Raw genomic sequence first — 17,125 nt, 5'->3', positions numbered from 1 at the left:
TCCTAAAAACCAGCAAATCGAATTTTGTAACTGAAAAAGTGAGGTATGTAAGTGCTATATAATATTCTTAAAAATAGGCTTTTGAAAAGAATTTTTTAGATGCAATAAAGTGACCCATCCTAAAAACCAGCAAATCAAATTTTATAACTGAAAAACAGCAAGGAATTTTCCTTACATAATTTTTTTCATCTAGTTCCTTATATATATTATTCTGTAAATGACAAAATTGAAGAAGAAACAGGGCAATTTACCTTTCTTAATACTTGTATTTCATTTTCATTTTTTAAAAATGTCTTTACTATTATGACTTCAGATTCCATAGAAGGTAGAAAGAAGCAAGAAATTTAAATAAGAGAATCTTGACTGCCTGTTCTTCAGTGCCACAGTGTGATACCATGATCTGAGAACATCTGAGCTGTTCTCAAGGGTTTTTTCGGAGAGGCTGTACAGCGAGGTCTAGCTACACAGTGGTTCACATCCAGTGGCCCTCCTCAAATTAATAGCTCTTCCGGGTTCCTCAGAATCTTAGTTCTCTACCTTTGCCAAGATTAGTGTCCTTTTAATCACCAGGTATGACTTTGTGGGTCCTCTTTTGGCTCCTCACCATGATAAGAAGATTCCTCCGGGATGAGAAGTAGGACCCGAACCACACTGTCTTTCCCCTTCCTTCCTTCCATACTCCTCCCTGCCCTCCACCCACCAGCACTATCTCATTTGTTACTTCAGAACTTGGTAGTAAGGTTTTATTCAAAGAGAAGGTTTTGCTGCTAAAAACAAAGTTTGAAAGCACTGAGAGGGCAGGTCCATTAGATGGGCTCAGTTGAGAAGTCATCTATAGACAGAGGTGACACTGAGTGACTAACCCTGCTAGCTACAGGGTGGGAGTGTCCCAGTGCCCAGCTGAGATGGAGGTTCAACACCCAGAGTCTGTACTGTACCTGGTGTGTGAATATTTAAAAGATTTGTTTCTGTGAGCTTTAGTTCCTTTCTGACCATGGCACGTACTTTCTAAGTGCAGTGTTTCTTTGTCCTACACTTCTTACACAAGGCTTTTGGTCCCTTTTTGAAATATAGGCTGCTCAGGAGGAGATCTGGGTTTGGAAATACCTCATTAATTTTGATAAATTATCTTCTTTTATCCCCGTGACAACTAGATGTTACATGATGTTCCATTGCTTACAATTAATTTTTATATGTGTCAGCCCCTACTTGTTTATATCCCCAGACTGTGAAATTGGACCCTAAAATTGTGTAGCACAGAAGCTGACATGACTTGAATATTGTAAATACTTTGTACTGCACAGTTTTCCTCCTTGGATAAGCACATAAACTCTTCATGGTCTTTAGGAGTCCAGCCCCACATCTTAACTTTTTTTTTTTTTTTAAACAAAGTGTGTTCTGCTGTTAATACAGATAAATGCCAAGGCACCTGGGTGGCTGAGTTGGTTAAGCATCTGCCTTCAGCTCAGGTCATGATCTCAGGGTCCTGGGATGGTGCCCCACAAGGGGTTCCCTGCTCAGTGAGGAGTCTGCTTCTCTCTCTCTCTGCTGCTCCCCCTGCTGGTGCTCTCTTGCACTCGCTCTCTCCCTCAGATAAATAAAATCTTTAAAAAATATATATAAAGAGAGGGATAAATGCTTGGGTATCCAGAAGTGGCTGTCTGTTTTTAGTAGAATGTGGTTGTACCCTGGTATTCTTGGCATTTCTTGCTTTCATTGACTTCCTATTTATTATTGGCCTCTTAAATAGATGTGGCTAGTCAGTTGATACTTGCGTTTGAGGGAAAGTTAAAGCCATAAATTTTAGCTATTTAAAAATGGCTTTTAACTAATATATACAAATCAGTTCATTATTTTTTTATAAGCATTTTAATTGATGTAGAAGAGGAATCCGTGAAATTATGCCTTTAAAATCTATATCTAAAATGTATATTTATTATAGGGTGGATTTTTAAGAGATTCCTGGAAGATCTCTTAGAATAATATACAGTACTGTAAATTGTTTTCTTCTTTAATCCTTCTTTAGGGCATTCAAATATTAAAGCCTTCCTGAGCCATGGTGGTTTGAATAGTATTTTTGAAACTATGTATCACGGTGTACCTGTAGTGGGAATCCCACTCTTTGGAGACCACTATGATACTATGACTCGGGTCCAGGCAAAAGGCATGGGGATATTGCTAGAATGGAAGACTGTTACTGAAGGAGAGCTGTATGAAGCATTGGTGAAAGTTATCAATAATCCCAGGTAAGTTTTCAGTTAATATGAAAGCAAATGAAAGATAAATAGCACAGCATATTGTCAGTAACCAGTTATTACCAAGAAGTTGTCAATAAACCAGTTACAGAAATATCCTTTAGATTCCTGTGTCTGATGCTTTCTGTACATCTTCCTGTAATTTGAAAAATAAAGACAGCAGTCATACAGCCAGCCAGGTATGACCTTGAATAATATTCTACCAGGATTTGCCAAATTGAGGGAGAAATTCCAGTGGGAACAATCATCGGGTTCCTAAAATGTGTCAAATTTTGTGTTCTTTGTCTCATTTTAATACTCGTAATATCTGTTTATCACTGTTTTCATTAATGACATTATAAAGATGAGGCACTTGAAACTCAGAGAGCTTAAGTAATTTGCCCATAGTTGCACAGCTATTAGAGTAGAAATTTGAACCAGGACTGTCTGATTCCAAAGTTGGTGCCCTTTGTATTGACTGCTGCTGGGTTTCCCTAAGACGAGTATCACCAAAACACAGAGATTTATTGACTCAGGTGCATGACTAATCAGAATCTTTTATTTATTTGATTTGGTTAAATATTTGATTTCTTGTGTTAACCCAGTTAACCACTGAGTCTCAAAGGGTCTGGAGAGATGACTCATGTAGTTTTAAAACAACGCAGCATCACACCAGTCAGAATGGCTAAAATTAACAAGTCAGGAAATCACAGATGCTGGCAAGGATGCGGAGAAAGGGGAACCCTCCTACACTGTTGGTGGGAATGCAAGCTGGTGCAACTGCTCTGGAAAACAGCATGGAGGTTCCTCAAAATGTTGAAAATAGAACTACCCTATGACCCAGCAATTGCACTGCTGGGTATTTACCCTAAAGATACAAACGTAGTGATCCAAAGGGGCACGTGCACCCGAATGTTTATAGCAGCAATGTCTACAATAGCCAAACTATGGAAAGAACCTAGATGTCCATCAACAGACGAATGGATAAAGAAGACGTGGTATATATACACAATGGAATAGTATGCAGCCATCAAAAGAAATGAAATCTTGCCATTTGCGACGACGTGGATGGAACTAGAGGGTATCATGCTTAGCGAAATAAGTCAGTCAGAGAAAGACAACTATCATATGATCTCCCTGATATGAGGGAGAGGAGATGCAACATGGGGGGTTAAGGGGGTAGGAGAAGAATAAATGAAACAAGATGGGATTGGGAGGGAGACAAACCATAAGTGACTCTTAATCTCACAAAACAAACTGAGGGTTGCTGGGGGAGGGGGGTTGGGAGAAGGGGGGTGGGGTTATGGACATTGGGGAGGGTATGTGCTATGGTGAGTGCTGTGAAGTGTGTAAACCTGGCGATTCACAGACCTGTACCCCTGGGGATAAAAATACATGTTTACAAAAAATAAAAAAAATTAAATTAAATTAAAAATAAATAAATAATAATTAAAAAAAACAATGCAGCAGTATTCCCCATTTTTATATGACACTCAGTTAATCTTGCATTTCATATGACAGTAGAATTTTTCTGTTTATACCTGCACGGTATGGGTAAACACTGGATTGAAAAACATTGTCATAGCCTAAGAAACAACTGACAATAAGAAAAATTCTTTCATAGAAAATGATGCAGCTTCCATATAAAAGGCTGGATTCAGGTCCACTGAGGTTCATTATGCTGCCTTAAGTGGGCTCAGAGGCAGCCTTCCTGCTCTGACCTCTTAAAGGATCCAGTGTCTTGATCCTAGCTCTGGCACTGGGAGCGCTGGGGTGCCTTAGTATGGGGATCCCTCTGTGTTCTGTAGCTCTTCTTTCAAAGTCGAGTGTTTTCAAGACAGGATTTTATGAAAAATGATAAGTATTTTACAGGCTTTTTAAGAAAGATTTGTAAAATATAGCCCCAAAGTGAAGTTTGTTGGGGGTGGGGGGAAGGATACTTGCAGAGCTTCAGGGATTGGATTTGGTCTACAGAAAAAAGCAAAAGGTTGGATTATCCACATACAATCCCTCTGTCAGTGTTCTTTGAGATATAAACAGGGCCTACCTAATTAGAGACCATGCTATAGTCATATGTCACACTGCAATTAAACCCCAGTTGTGCAGTCTTCAAGTATACAGAGGTACTCTGAGTACCGATTAACCATTTAAGAGGGTATTTTCACTACATATATATATGCATAATATGTATATATATACACACATATATATGAAATATATATACATATTTTACATGTTTAATATATTTTGTATTTATATATGTATATATTTTATTTAAATTTTATATATAAAATGAAAATGTATAAAATGAAAAACTATATATATGTATATATATGCACCATATGACAGTTATCTGTGGATGGCTTCATAGTGGTGTTTCTCAACTCCTTTTCCTCTGTTGAATAACTATAATAACCTCACACCTTCACTTAATGTTATTTTAAATCAGAGCAAAGTTAAATTTCATTGCTTAAAAAAGGTTTGGGACAAAATTCTGCATTTTTCCTCATCTCTACCTTTTAGAATCTAATAAATATACACCTCTTCCTGGTTGAGACTCATTGACTAATAGTATTTAAAAGCATAGGGAGAGAAGGAGTATGTGTGGGTAAGAGGTATGGTATAGCAAAAACAAACCAAACAAACCTGGGGTTTAGAGTCAGAAACACTTGAATCTGAATCTCAACTTTGTAATCATAATCAGGTCACTCAGTCTCTCCGAGTTCGTTTTCCTCACTTGTTTAAAATTTATTTTATTGTCTTAACACAAGATACTGTGTTTAAAGCATTAACACAGTGCTTGGCACATACTAGGTACTTAATAAATAATAGTTGGTTTTATTACTTTCCTCATTTTAGAATGAGAAAGTCTTAATACTGAACCTTATAGTGACATGATATTCTGTGTTCTGCCTCTCCACTCCATAGCTACCGTCAGAGGGCCCAGAAGCTTTCAGAAATCCACAAGGATCAGCCTGGTCACCCTGTCAATCGGACTGTCTATTGGATAGATTACATTCTTCGTCACAATGGAGCCCATCACCTACGTGCCGCTGTCCATCAAATCTCTTTCTGTCAGTATTTTTTACTGGATATAGCCTTTGTGCTTTTGCTTGGTGCTGCCTTGTTCTACTTTTTCTTGTCCTCGGTGACAAAATTTATCTACAGAAAAATCAAAAGTTTGTGGTCTAGAAATAAGCATAGCACAGTTAATGGACATTACCATAATGGAATCCTCAATGGCAAGTACAAAAAAAATGGCCATATTAAACATGAGAAGAAGGTGAAATGAGCCAACAGCCCACAGGATAGCAACAGATCTGTTCAGTCATTCAACTTTTATCACTATAATTTAGTCTAACAACTACTAAAAGTTAAATGTCAGTAAACAATCCTAACACTCCGTTCGTTACCTGATCTTACTAACAAAATTCTGTGGAATTAAGATGGCTGTAAAAAGCACAAACCTAAAATGCAAAAATGTATCTTATTCGAATACTGATACAGAGAGTTTTGGCACTGAACCTTTTAGAAGCCTTAATTATTTAAAAATCAATTAAGTGACCGTGTCAGACCTTAATTTTGAATCTTGATACGTGTGTGTCCCAGATAAGGAATGGTTTCTTTTCTTTGAAGAAGATTTGTTTGTTTGCGTGTATGTGTGTATGTATGTGTGTTTCCTAATTAAGAGAATTTTTAGGTGGCTGCTTGGCATATTTGTTGAAGGTACAACACATTCAAGAATGAATTTGAAAGGCTCCAAATGTTTCTTTTCTAGAATTTAATATATGTGAACTCAGAACACTTTACCACGAAGGAACACTTTTCCCTCAAAACTGAATGCAGTGAAAGAAAATGAAAAGATACATGGCACCGTTTTTATACTTTTTTGGGTTTTTTTGTTTGTGTTAGCTTTTTTGTTTTGTTTTGCCTTTTTGTTTTGTTTTCTTTTTCTTACAGGCTGTGGACCCTTCTGGGGGAAAAATACATGCAATTAAGTAAACTTATAAATCAGTTGTCACATTTTACTTTTGTTTTCCCCCTACCAATAATTTGCCTCTGAAAGAATTTTGTAGTTTTTTTTAATTTCATTTTAATGAATAACTTTGTGTTAAATGCGTAATTAAGACAAAGCTACAAAACTCTGACTTTGGTTCAAAGTACTGAAGATTATTGCTTATGTGGTATCTTTAAACAGGGCCGTTATTTGAATGTTTTTTTAACTGATGGATTTTTTTATAGTGTAATTTTTGAATGTTCAGGTGTTATCTTTCCAAAGTTTTAACTTTAAAAAACATGTTCTTCATCCTTTTTGTTGTCTGGGCCACACAATCCATATTACATAGGTGCCAACATTTAATTAAATGGGACATTTACAGTTCTCCCTATTGGTACCTTCTTTGAGAGGTTTGAGATTCTGTTAACAGATAGACTTTACCGGTTTCGCAGAAGTGACAGAGAAATTTTATCTCTTGCTTGTGAAAATGAGTTTCTACTTCCCTCTTCACTTCTTCACGCCCCACCTCAGTAGAGTTTTCAAGTCACTGTGGCTGACATGGAACAGTGACAGTGTTCACTGGAGAATAAGGACGCATGTCACAGACATCATAAAATCAGGACCTCCCGGCTGAACCATTCACAAGTTGGCAACTATGAGTTTATTCCATGTCATTCTGTTTACTTAGCATTTGCACTACACGTGTTGAGTGTATGCTTATTTATTCGTAGTTGGAGATCCCATGTCTGACAGCTGAGAGTAGAAACATACATTCACCTAATGACATTCACTAACATGGGAAGAGTTGTGAAAATTCTAGAATGCTGTAAATCCTTGTCATACACTATGACATACAACTTCATTACACTCCCACCAGGAGCCACTCTCTTCTACTTAGAAATAATGTCACAAATAGTTTTCTAATGTACAATGCAGACAGACGTACTGCTCTCTGAATACTTGAAGAAATGGTATTATACATATAAGTCTATTAGTTATACCTTTTCACAATCTTATCGTTATGTTGCCGTTAAAAGGGAAAAAAGGCACAGGCAATGAATGGTGGGATGGGAACAGGCTTAGAGTGTATGAATGAGTTGACTTTACTTTTTTGGAATTGGATGAAGTTGACAGTAGGCACTCAATGGATGATTAAGCATAAATTAATCTCCACTGTGATAAAAACTTAAACAATAAACATGATTTAAAATAGAGAAATGTTGTTGGAATAAAATTTTTATTCAGATTATATTTCACAATAGTATGTATATCCATTATAAACATGTTTCTGAGACATGTTTCCCAACTTTTATATGTGTATATGAGTGTAAAAAACAAAATGTTACATGGGATTTTTTTTATTACTATTAAATAGAGGGATTTACCTTATAAGTACATCAACATGGATCTTAAAATTATCCCAGAAGAATGTTAAGTGTAGGCATTTACTGTTCATTGTTCTCTCTCTCTTTTTTCTTTTTTCCTAGTAAGCTTATTGTTAGCCAGTTTTGGTAAATAGAGTGATTTTAAATTTTCCACATTTGGGCTAGATTCTCTAATAAAGTAAAGTTTTCAAGAAGGTATTTATTCATTTTATTTTTAAAAAGAGCCTCTACAAATATTTTCATAGCTGGTCGTCATATCAAATGCAAATGAGAATTAAGACATCGACCCATTTTTCTTTAAGAACCATAAGTTTTAATATCCCTCCACATAGATATAGGGGCAGAATTTGGATGTTCAGGATTGAAGGAAAGTAATATTTGGGTGAAAGTCATGGTTAGTAATTGAAGTTGAAAGTTAGAGATTCTTCTTGAGACCATAGAAACTTTGTATTAAAATGTGAGGACAATCTCAGACTGGCAGGTACTACATTGATCATTTTCTGATAAGGTCTTCGTAGGCTCGGGGATACTGTCCTCAAAGAACCACCCGTGTTCGTTACCCAACCATATATTTACCGCCCACCCCTACGCCGTGATACACAGCACCCCCTCCATCTGGGCGAGAATCCACCACACTGGATCCTCAGAGGACTGTCCTACTCTGTGATCTGCCATCTGCCCCTGCCTGCCTCCTTCCCTGCTAGGGACTAGTAGTGGTGAGACACTCCAGAGTCAAGATGTAGCATCCTGGTTTTTATCCCCCACACATTTCCTGCTTCGGCCAAGACTATAAGAATATCCATGGTCAAGCGGTCTGATAGATTCTGATAACATGTCTCAGTGGCCTGCTTCCAGATTTGCGCCCTAATTAAGGATATTAGACATTGTAATTGGATGTTACGGGGTGTAATACATGCACTGAAATTGACGGAAGTTCATTCTATTGGGAGAACATTTTGTGGACTGTTACTATTTATAAATGTAAGTACCTTCTCTGAAATACACAACTGAAGTGAATTCAATAAAAAATATCTATTTATCCTAGAATTTAGAAACTGCCAGGGCAGAGTGGCTTCCTTTCAACATTCAGGGGATGCCTGTCACACACCAGACATGATGCCAGATACCAGGGGAACTTACAAATGACGAGGTCCATCTCTCTTTCAAGGAGTCATGATCTTGTGGGAGATATGGACACATAAGTAATTATAATGTAAAGTGCTGATGGCTATAGCAGATACACATGGGATGTTGTAGAAGCACTGAGTAGCCAACAAGACCCATCACAGTGAACCCCACACTCACTACCGACTCGCTTGGTGGTGGTTGGTAATACAACTCCTGTGGCATATCTTAATCAGGATCATCCTCATCATTTTTTTTTTTTTTCCAGATAATTGTCTATTGAACCCAAGTTCTGGTTGTCCGAGGGTCTTGATGTTGGAAGCTAACTCCAACAGTTATTAATCTTCAACTTTTGTAATTCAGATTTGGCTAGTGATAATTATTTCATGGACTTACCATGAATACACGCGCACACATGCTTTCTCTGTACTGGCCACCATACTAAATGTTTTAAACACACTGTGTGTGTGTGTGTGTGTGTGCGCGCGCGTGTGGCTATTTAGCATAACTGCCAGCGTGAAATGAGCGCTCAAATCTGTCGTGGTTAGTCCTGAATCAACGAACCTCTGTCACAGTGTTGCACTTTGAGTTTTTGAAAGGTGTTGTTTGAAAAAATAATGTTTTATTCATTCATTCAGCAACCCTTTCCTGAGTCGTCTTTTCACCCCTGTGGTGTCCGAGGTGCTAGTGGCTCACTAGTCTGTCAGAGTTGTCCTGTCTTCTCTCTTCACAGCCCAAGTCCTCACCAAAGCCCAAATGCTACTAAAATTGAGTGACCCCACTGTGAAAAGAAAAGGTTTAAAAATGAGAGATCCAAAACAAGGCGACAAAACCATTTCAAGGAATAGTTCATAATCTGTTTTATTATTGAAAGTATAATTCATTTTCAGTTTTGCTTCTAAGTAATTCAGCTGGTTTCTAAATATTAAATCACAGTAGAGAATGCTAATTTATAACCGGTATAATAAAAAACATTTGAAAGAGAAAAATTTTAAATCTTACATGACAAAATTTAAGAATTATATGGATTCTATTGGTGAAAATTCTCTAAAATGTGCAGTAAAGGGCTTCTCATTCTCCTTATTTCTGGAAGGGTAAGGTTTTCAGCTGGCATTGAAAATCTATGTTTCATGCAAAAATGTTAGTGAAATTTTTGGAAGACAACAAAAACATTTTTCTAACAAATTTTAGTTATAAGTGTCTTAGGAATCCACACAATTAAAATCTTCATTTTGTCACTTTTCTACAAACTGCACAATGTTTCAGACTCCCTATCATAGACTTGGGTATTTGGGTTGTTAAGTTGGGGCTAGGGGAAGAAGAGCCTGGCTGTTCTTATTTGTCCAAGTATGGAAACTGAAAGGCACACAATAGTTATAAAATTGACATTCTTTACTTTTGGGTAAATAAGACATAATTTAAGAAAGAATTGATATAGTCCACAAGATTACTGACAATTTGCTTTGTGTAATAAAACCAGCAGATTTTTTTTTTTCAATAGCAATATGTAATCCCAGTGGACTGAAAAATAAGAATTACATGTAAAATTATGTTATTCAAATAAACCAATTATAATAGTGTAAATCTACACAAAGAAGTCTAACACCAATAGTAACAATCTCAGGTATTATAAAGCATTTTCGTTTATTCACTAATAAAACCTAAGTTCTCACTGAATTTTATATGACTAAAAATATTTTATTCTGTGTTGGTTTCTATCTACAATTAGTTTTTACTCTTTCAGTAACCTGTTTTATGGAGTAAGCAATCATTCCTTATTACAAAGACAGAATTAGTTTGAATTCAATATAGTATCCCTACTTTTAACAGGTAATTCCTACTGAGCCATGGATCCTTAGTCCTAATATTAAGATCAATTTTCCATTTAGGTCAGAAAAAAGTGTAACCAAGAATAATTTGCTATTGACATCTTAGATACAAACATAATTTTGCTATTGAAGGGACCTATTACTCTGTTACTTACCATAGCACTGCATTGGAATGTCAAACAACTAATATGTTTAAAAGGAAATTTTTAAAATTTATGCTAATTTTGCTTTAGTTACCCTTATGAAATTTTGGGTGAAGATTATGAGTATTACTTTTAGCAGAAAATTTGGAAGTTTTGAGTATAAATATCATAGGTAAATTGCATGTAATGTTAAATTTCATGTTGGTGATACTCTGTGGTATTATATTTCTGGGTGAATGCATTTTGTTCACAAATCAAAGGAACTGGTGGTTAGAGACCAGGTATCTAGAAAAGTCAAGGCTATGATACAATGAAAATGTTTAGTTCTGCTTCTGATCCTGATTCTGTCCTCTGGATATAACAAGCAGTTCAACTTATAAGTAGACAGTTGTAGAGTGCTTAAAATTGCCAGTTTGAACAAAATCAGTGAAGCCTTGGCCAATCGGAAAACAACAACAACAACAACAACAAAAAACTAATGTATATATCAAAGTGATAAAAATACATTAATATATAATGTCAATACTAACTGTGCATGTGTGTGCATGTGTGTAGTTAGCATTTAATTATACCAAACAATTCTTTAGAAACTAGATTCTAAAAAATGAACTCAAACCAAAAATTCCTTCTCTATTTTTTAAGGCCAGTATATGGACTTAAAGTCTATTTCAAGAAACAAAAATGTCTTTGAAACTGAAAAGAGTTCAAAAGAACTAGCAAGTTTAAACAGCTAGGTAAGATGTAACTCCGTAACAGTTCTTGCTAAAATGTTGGGAAGATAGGGTGAAATTGTTATAAAGTCACTCCACTGTTCTGAATATCTTCTTTCAGGAATGTCGCATCTTCTATTCTAGAACAAAAATATTTTGAGAAAAATATTTGAGATTTAGATTCAGCTGACACATGGCAGTTTCTCATTGGGGGGTGTGTCTCAAGAAGAAGAAATCGACGAAGAAACTTACTCAGGTATTTCATAGATCCAGGTGAATGGATGGGTTGATTTTGGCATATGTGAAAACAATTAACTTTGAGTATGTCAGCCTCCAGTTCCAGATTTCAAACTATGTACTTCACAAACTGATTTCCTCACTTACTAGGTCTCCCCCTTCCCCCTCCACTCCCGCCCCACTTCTCTCCTCCAAGCTTTTAGTTTCTTCTCCCGGGTTTTCCACTGTTCAGTGTTTTCTGTGTTGCCCTACCATTCCCAGGTGCATGGTGCACGGATTATGCTTACATGTCTAATGATGTTTTTGTTTTGTTTTTAACAGACTATGGAAACACATTTAGAAGTTTAAGAAACCCAAATCTACAGAAGGCTAAATTGAGAAAATGTCCAGTTATGTAAAAAAAAAACAAAAAAAACAACAAAAAAAAACCTCTTGTATGCTCTAGCTGAATGCCTTTAGGATGTAAGGTCCATCCAAAACAATAAATATTTAGGCAGTGCTTCCTTACAGGTGTGGGGAGGAAGGCCATGGCTGAGTGAGTACCGCATTCCCTCGGGACTCTGCTCAGCACTTTTGGCTGTGGGATCCCATGACCTGTTCTGGGCATAGCTCAGTGATCTCGAAACTGTTAAACCTCACATACCCCTTCTTAATCCCCACTTGATTAGTCAAAATTCTTGTACAACTGGTTTGCATGAAGAGAGACCTTAACCTTTCTCCAGGGGAAGCCTGCCTCTTAACGTTCATTATTGGTGCTCCTAGAAGGATCTGCACCAGGATGCATTCTCTTGACCTCTCCCTTATTTAGTGTCACTTGTAACTCTGATATTAACAGAAGATGCTATAACTGCAGCCAGCTGTCTAGTAGAGCCAAAGAAAGGCCCACGACTCCTTAATGGTGTCACTTAAAGGTGGCAAGCATTCAAAAACGTAGCTCAACCTAGGATCGCAGCAGGTTTCTCTCCCTTGTAGCAATAAACAAAGTAGTGGGTAGAAAGCAAGGCCCCCCGGGAATGAAGCAGCAGTTTCAGATAGGAAACTGCCTCAGAATGCCTTGTATGCTTTTCATGATGTATTTTCATCCACTTGGTATATTTCAGTGATACTCCAGAGAGGCTTATCTGAATTGGATGGATGGTTTCTCCAGCCATGCAATTTGCATTTTGGAATGGCAATCCATCTTTAAAATTTTACTTATTTATTTATTCCACCAGAGAGAAGGTGGAAAGGACCAAAAGCAAGCGAGAACCTTTAAATCTTGAATATAGAACCCAGAGAAATCGATGGGATTTGGCAAATGCAAGACTTTGGTAATATCCAGCAATCTATAAGCATGTGGGCTCTATTATGTTGTAGGTAATCTAGCAGTGCAGCTTCCACATAAACTGATATGATCCCTGAGAACGAAGCTTTACTATGAGGGGAAGTAGGTAGGGCCAGGTGGTGTTTGTGCACACCAAGATGGGAAGGGGCAAACCTATCTCTGCTTGCTATCGCTTATTTTCTCTAATAAGAGGGAAATGACTGCAGTTCAATAATTTATTAGTCTTCAGTTGTCAAAGAGATTGAATTAACATTTGATTACATTGAATTTTAATTTTATGGCCAAGCTTATTCTATTAATCTACCAGTTTCAGATGTCAGCTCCAGTATGTTTACAAAAGAATTAAGAGCTAAAAAAACTTCCTTTATTCTTTTTAATTTAAATTCAATTATGTTCCCTTATTTTTTATGTCAAAATTTTTTGAGTTTACCAAACACCTTCATAGACACCTATATTTCTGTCTACTTTTCCCCACATCATTGGTTAAGAAAGTACTAAATATTTATGGTGAATGTTTTCAAAATCCTTCCATTATTGATTCTTTGAAAATGAACTGGAAAACAAACAGATGGGGGGAGATAGTACAACTTTATAAGATGCTTTAGATTCTCTATGATTTAATGCCATCTATATTTTTATTCTATTAAATGAATGGTAGCCTTCTAGTTTCTTTTACAGCATCACTTTCTACTACTCAGGCTTTAAAAAAGTTGCGTCTTAAGAGTGCCATCCTCAATTCCTTTAAGTAAGTACAGAGGAAGATTTTAATGCTTTTTCTTAACCTCCAGACGACTTAAACTCTTCAGTCAAGCTGAATGATCTGTTACTCCATTTATCATCGTGTATGGCATGGGATGCCATGTTTTTTGTTAGTTTTGAGGTTTTGTAATAGTCTTTCCTTTTAGATTCCAATTCGTAAACTAAAAATCGTAAGCTGTGGGTGGCTTGCTAGCTTTGGGCTATAATATCCAAAGCTGTCTGTTCCCTGAACCTCACTGGCATTTCCGCCTTGGAAGGCCCTTACCGGTCAGTCCAAATGCTCTCATTAGTTCAAGGTAGGAGAACATCTTGTTATTGTCAGCATCAAATAGCTCAAGTTGCTCTTCTCCTAGAAGACTCTGTATTTCATTGTAAGTTAAATATCCATTTGCATTGTTGTCAGCACCATAGAAAACACTTGAAGATCTATGAAAATGAAAGCCTTTGCTTATTTCAACTCAGATTTTGAATGTCAACCCAAATACCTCTCACCCTTCAGAACAGCACTGTGTCCTTATTGTGGTTGTTGTATTTTATTTTTTTCCGTTTCTCACACATACTTCGGTCATCATTAGTTTCCACTTTGGCTTTTACTGTATATCTCTTCAACAAATCAATTCTTCCTTTCCTTTGCCGATTTGTCCTCTCTCTTTATTTTATTCTGAATTATCTGATTATTCATTTTAATAATTATCCTTCTGTTATTTGTATTCTTATAGTGCTCTTGTAGTTAACTATAAATTCAGTGTCTTGTTTTATACTTGTTTCATTTATTATTTAAACATTTTAATGGAATATTCTCCTTCATGTATACTACAGTTTTTGATATCTGTTGAATCTTATTTCCCCCTAAAATGTTACTGAAAATATCCATTTGACTAATTGTAATGTTCTTTTTATTCTAAGTACTTGACTTACCTTGCTTACTACATTCATTTCCTACGTCCTATTGGTCTAACATTTCTTAATATTACATCAGAAGATGCTTACTCTTTTTGCTATCAGCTTTGAACTTACCAAATCTCTTACGCTAAGTTGGATGTCATCTCTTAAGTTTATTTTAGTTTACATATTATCAAATGTTTCTTCATTTATAACGCTACTAAATAACATGCCTTTGTCAGAATTCTTACTATCTTCTCAAGTTTACTGTTATAAACACTGCCTTTATTAAAACACAATCAAACATTGTTTTCTGTGTTTCTGAAGTGCCAGGCACTGTATGGGATCCTTGGTATGCAAGGATTAAGAAGCCACAGTCCCTGATTTCAAGGAGACAAAACCAGCAAGTAAGCAGTTTCAGTAAGCAATGGAATGCACACTGAAATGCAGGTGTAGACAATGTGGCATTGAAGCATACCGGATGAGGGAAAGTTCCACCCAGGGGTGGTTTTAGTTGAATTGTAAAGAATGAAGAGAAGTTCCCCAGGTGGAGGAGTGGATGGAGGTAATTTTTGGAAGGTGTGATGTGTGGTCACAGGCATTGAGTCATGGTAAAGTGTGGCTCAGCAGGAACCTGCAGGCGGTTTGTTCTGACAGGAGTGTCTGTGGTAAAGGACACATGACCATCATGCTGAGGAAAAATATTCCTAACTGACCTGTCTTCCCTTTGGATCTCCATTTTATAATTGTCAGACACGATGTGCATTGCATTAACTATTCAATAACTTTTCCCAGGATGCCTGTTTTTATACCTGAGTGCTGGACATGGGGTCATAGGGTACAGCTTTCAAAACTGTTAGGCTCAAGCTTCTTGCATTGCAGATGATTTAACATAAGCTCTGCTATCAAACTAAATTGTAGAGAAAAGCCAAAGCATAACACTTCAAATTTACTCGTGCTTGGCTTAGGAAACCCGCGAAATACCTGCAATATGTCCACCTTCTTCTTAGCTGGTTTGAAGTAAAGGAAAGAATTTTTTTTTTTTTTTTCATTTTAAACTATGAGAGAGTATGTTCTGGTAATGAATGGATTCAGCAAAGGCAATAATATATACATTTTATTAACCTAACATGGTAAAATTAAATGCCTAGGAATACTGACTGACAGGGTGCCCAAGAATAATAGTGACAGAATAAGGATTATGATTATCTTGGTGGTCATGAATTAAATGGGAATACAGAGACTACAGTGGAATGTTGTCTATGGTAAGAAAAGAGAAATTACTATAGTAACAATAATACATGGGAAATATAGTAACTGAATGTTCTATAACTTTTAAGAGATTTAAAATCTACCCATACATACTATCCAGTTAACACTTGGCTCTTCTTAAAGTTTTTTGTTTGGGGTTTGCTTTACCGGGTATTAATCTCCATGTCACAAAAACATCATTTCAAACACCAACCAGGGTCCCCAAATCAGATCACCTGGGTTCTAAATTTGCCAAAAGTGTGGAGGGAAAAGGATAGGCCAACCGAACTTCAGGATGGCTAAAGAAACCAAGTTTGGTAACAAAGTGGGGTCAGTGACGCACCCAGGACATCCAACTATCAATTGAATAGTTAGCTCTCCTCCCAGATTCAATGACTTCTTTTTGCCAGTGGGTGAAGAAATGAGTCCTAACCAAGTCTTAGGAGAAGTTCCAGGTTTGTGCCTGGAGCCCCTGCATCTGTCTTCTGACCCCTTTTACTACTCAGATTTAATTAGATTGTTCTAGCTCAATGGGTCCATTATATCCTTGGAGCTGGCAGTAAGCAACACTCCTCCTCCTTGGGGATGAAGGGAAGTAAAACTTTTTTCCTTGATCTTGATTCATTTTTGGAAAGAAAGTGGGGGAATTCAGCAGACTTGAGTGTCTTCCTACTTGAGCTAATAATGATGTGATCTAACAGATTTACAACTCGTAAGTCTAAATACTGATATTTGGAGTTATGTTTGGTAGCATATTAAGTCCAGGGCTACATTCATAATGAGGGTTAAAAAAGTAAGATTTAGTTGTCTGATATACTGCCAAACCTGGGAGCTGGCATCAGTAGCTGATGGGGAGGGGGTTGGGTAGGGTGGGGTGAGGGGATGGGACTGAGATTGATTTCATGTCTCTTCAATGAAAAGGAATTTAAATGTCAACTCTTAAGAGAACTTTCATTACAACTTCCATCGCTCCTTTCTCTAGAGGTTTTGCTCAAGTGATCGACTGAGAAGGAATCCAGAGTTCCTTCTCTCCAAATCCTGTCAACTATTTTCTGAAAAGAAAAAGAAGAAAGAAAAAAAAAGTAAAAAATACAAATGACACAAAAAAGTCATTAAAGTAAAATACAAAAGTATCACTGACTACTTTTATACTCACTTTAGAGAATAGGAGTTAAAAATTCCTAGAGGAGGTTCTATTATGAGTTGTGATTTTGTACTTAGGAAGACAGCTACTTGGTCAAGAATTATG

The 17,125-nt window shown here is 36.6% G+C and overlaps 1 protein-coding gene across 1 annotated transcript in view; it reads left to right on the top strand.

Annotated features, from left to right (window-relative positions):
* The window catches only part of LOC111156987 (UDP glycosyltransferase 8), a 52,445-nt gene extending 46,829 nt beyond the window's left edge, over window positions 1-5,616 (top strand). Inside the window, exons 4-5 of the mRNA XM_022518173.1 lie at window positions 2,027-2,246; window positions 5,163-5,616. Coding sequence (XP_022373881.1) covers window positions 2,027-2,246; window positions 5,163-5,526 — 584 coding nt within the window. The 3' untranslated portion in view covers window positions 5,527-5,616. The remainder of the gene's footprint in view (window positions 1-2,026; window positions 2,247-5,162) is intronic.
* Window positions 5,617-17,125: the final 11,509 nt, after the last annotated feature.

The sequence above is a fragment of the Enhydra lutris genome, unplaced genomic scaffold, assembly GCF_002288905.1.
Source record: "Enhydra lutris kenyoni isolate GAN:26980312 unplaced genomic scaffold, ASM228890v2 scaffoldscaffold3, whole genome shotgun sequence".
NCBI lineage: Eukaryota > Metazoa > Chordata > Mammalia > Carnivora > Mustelidae > Enhydra > Enhydra lutris.
This window is presented reverse-complemented; position numbering and strand designations above follow the sequence as displayed.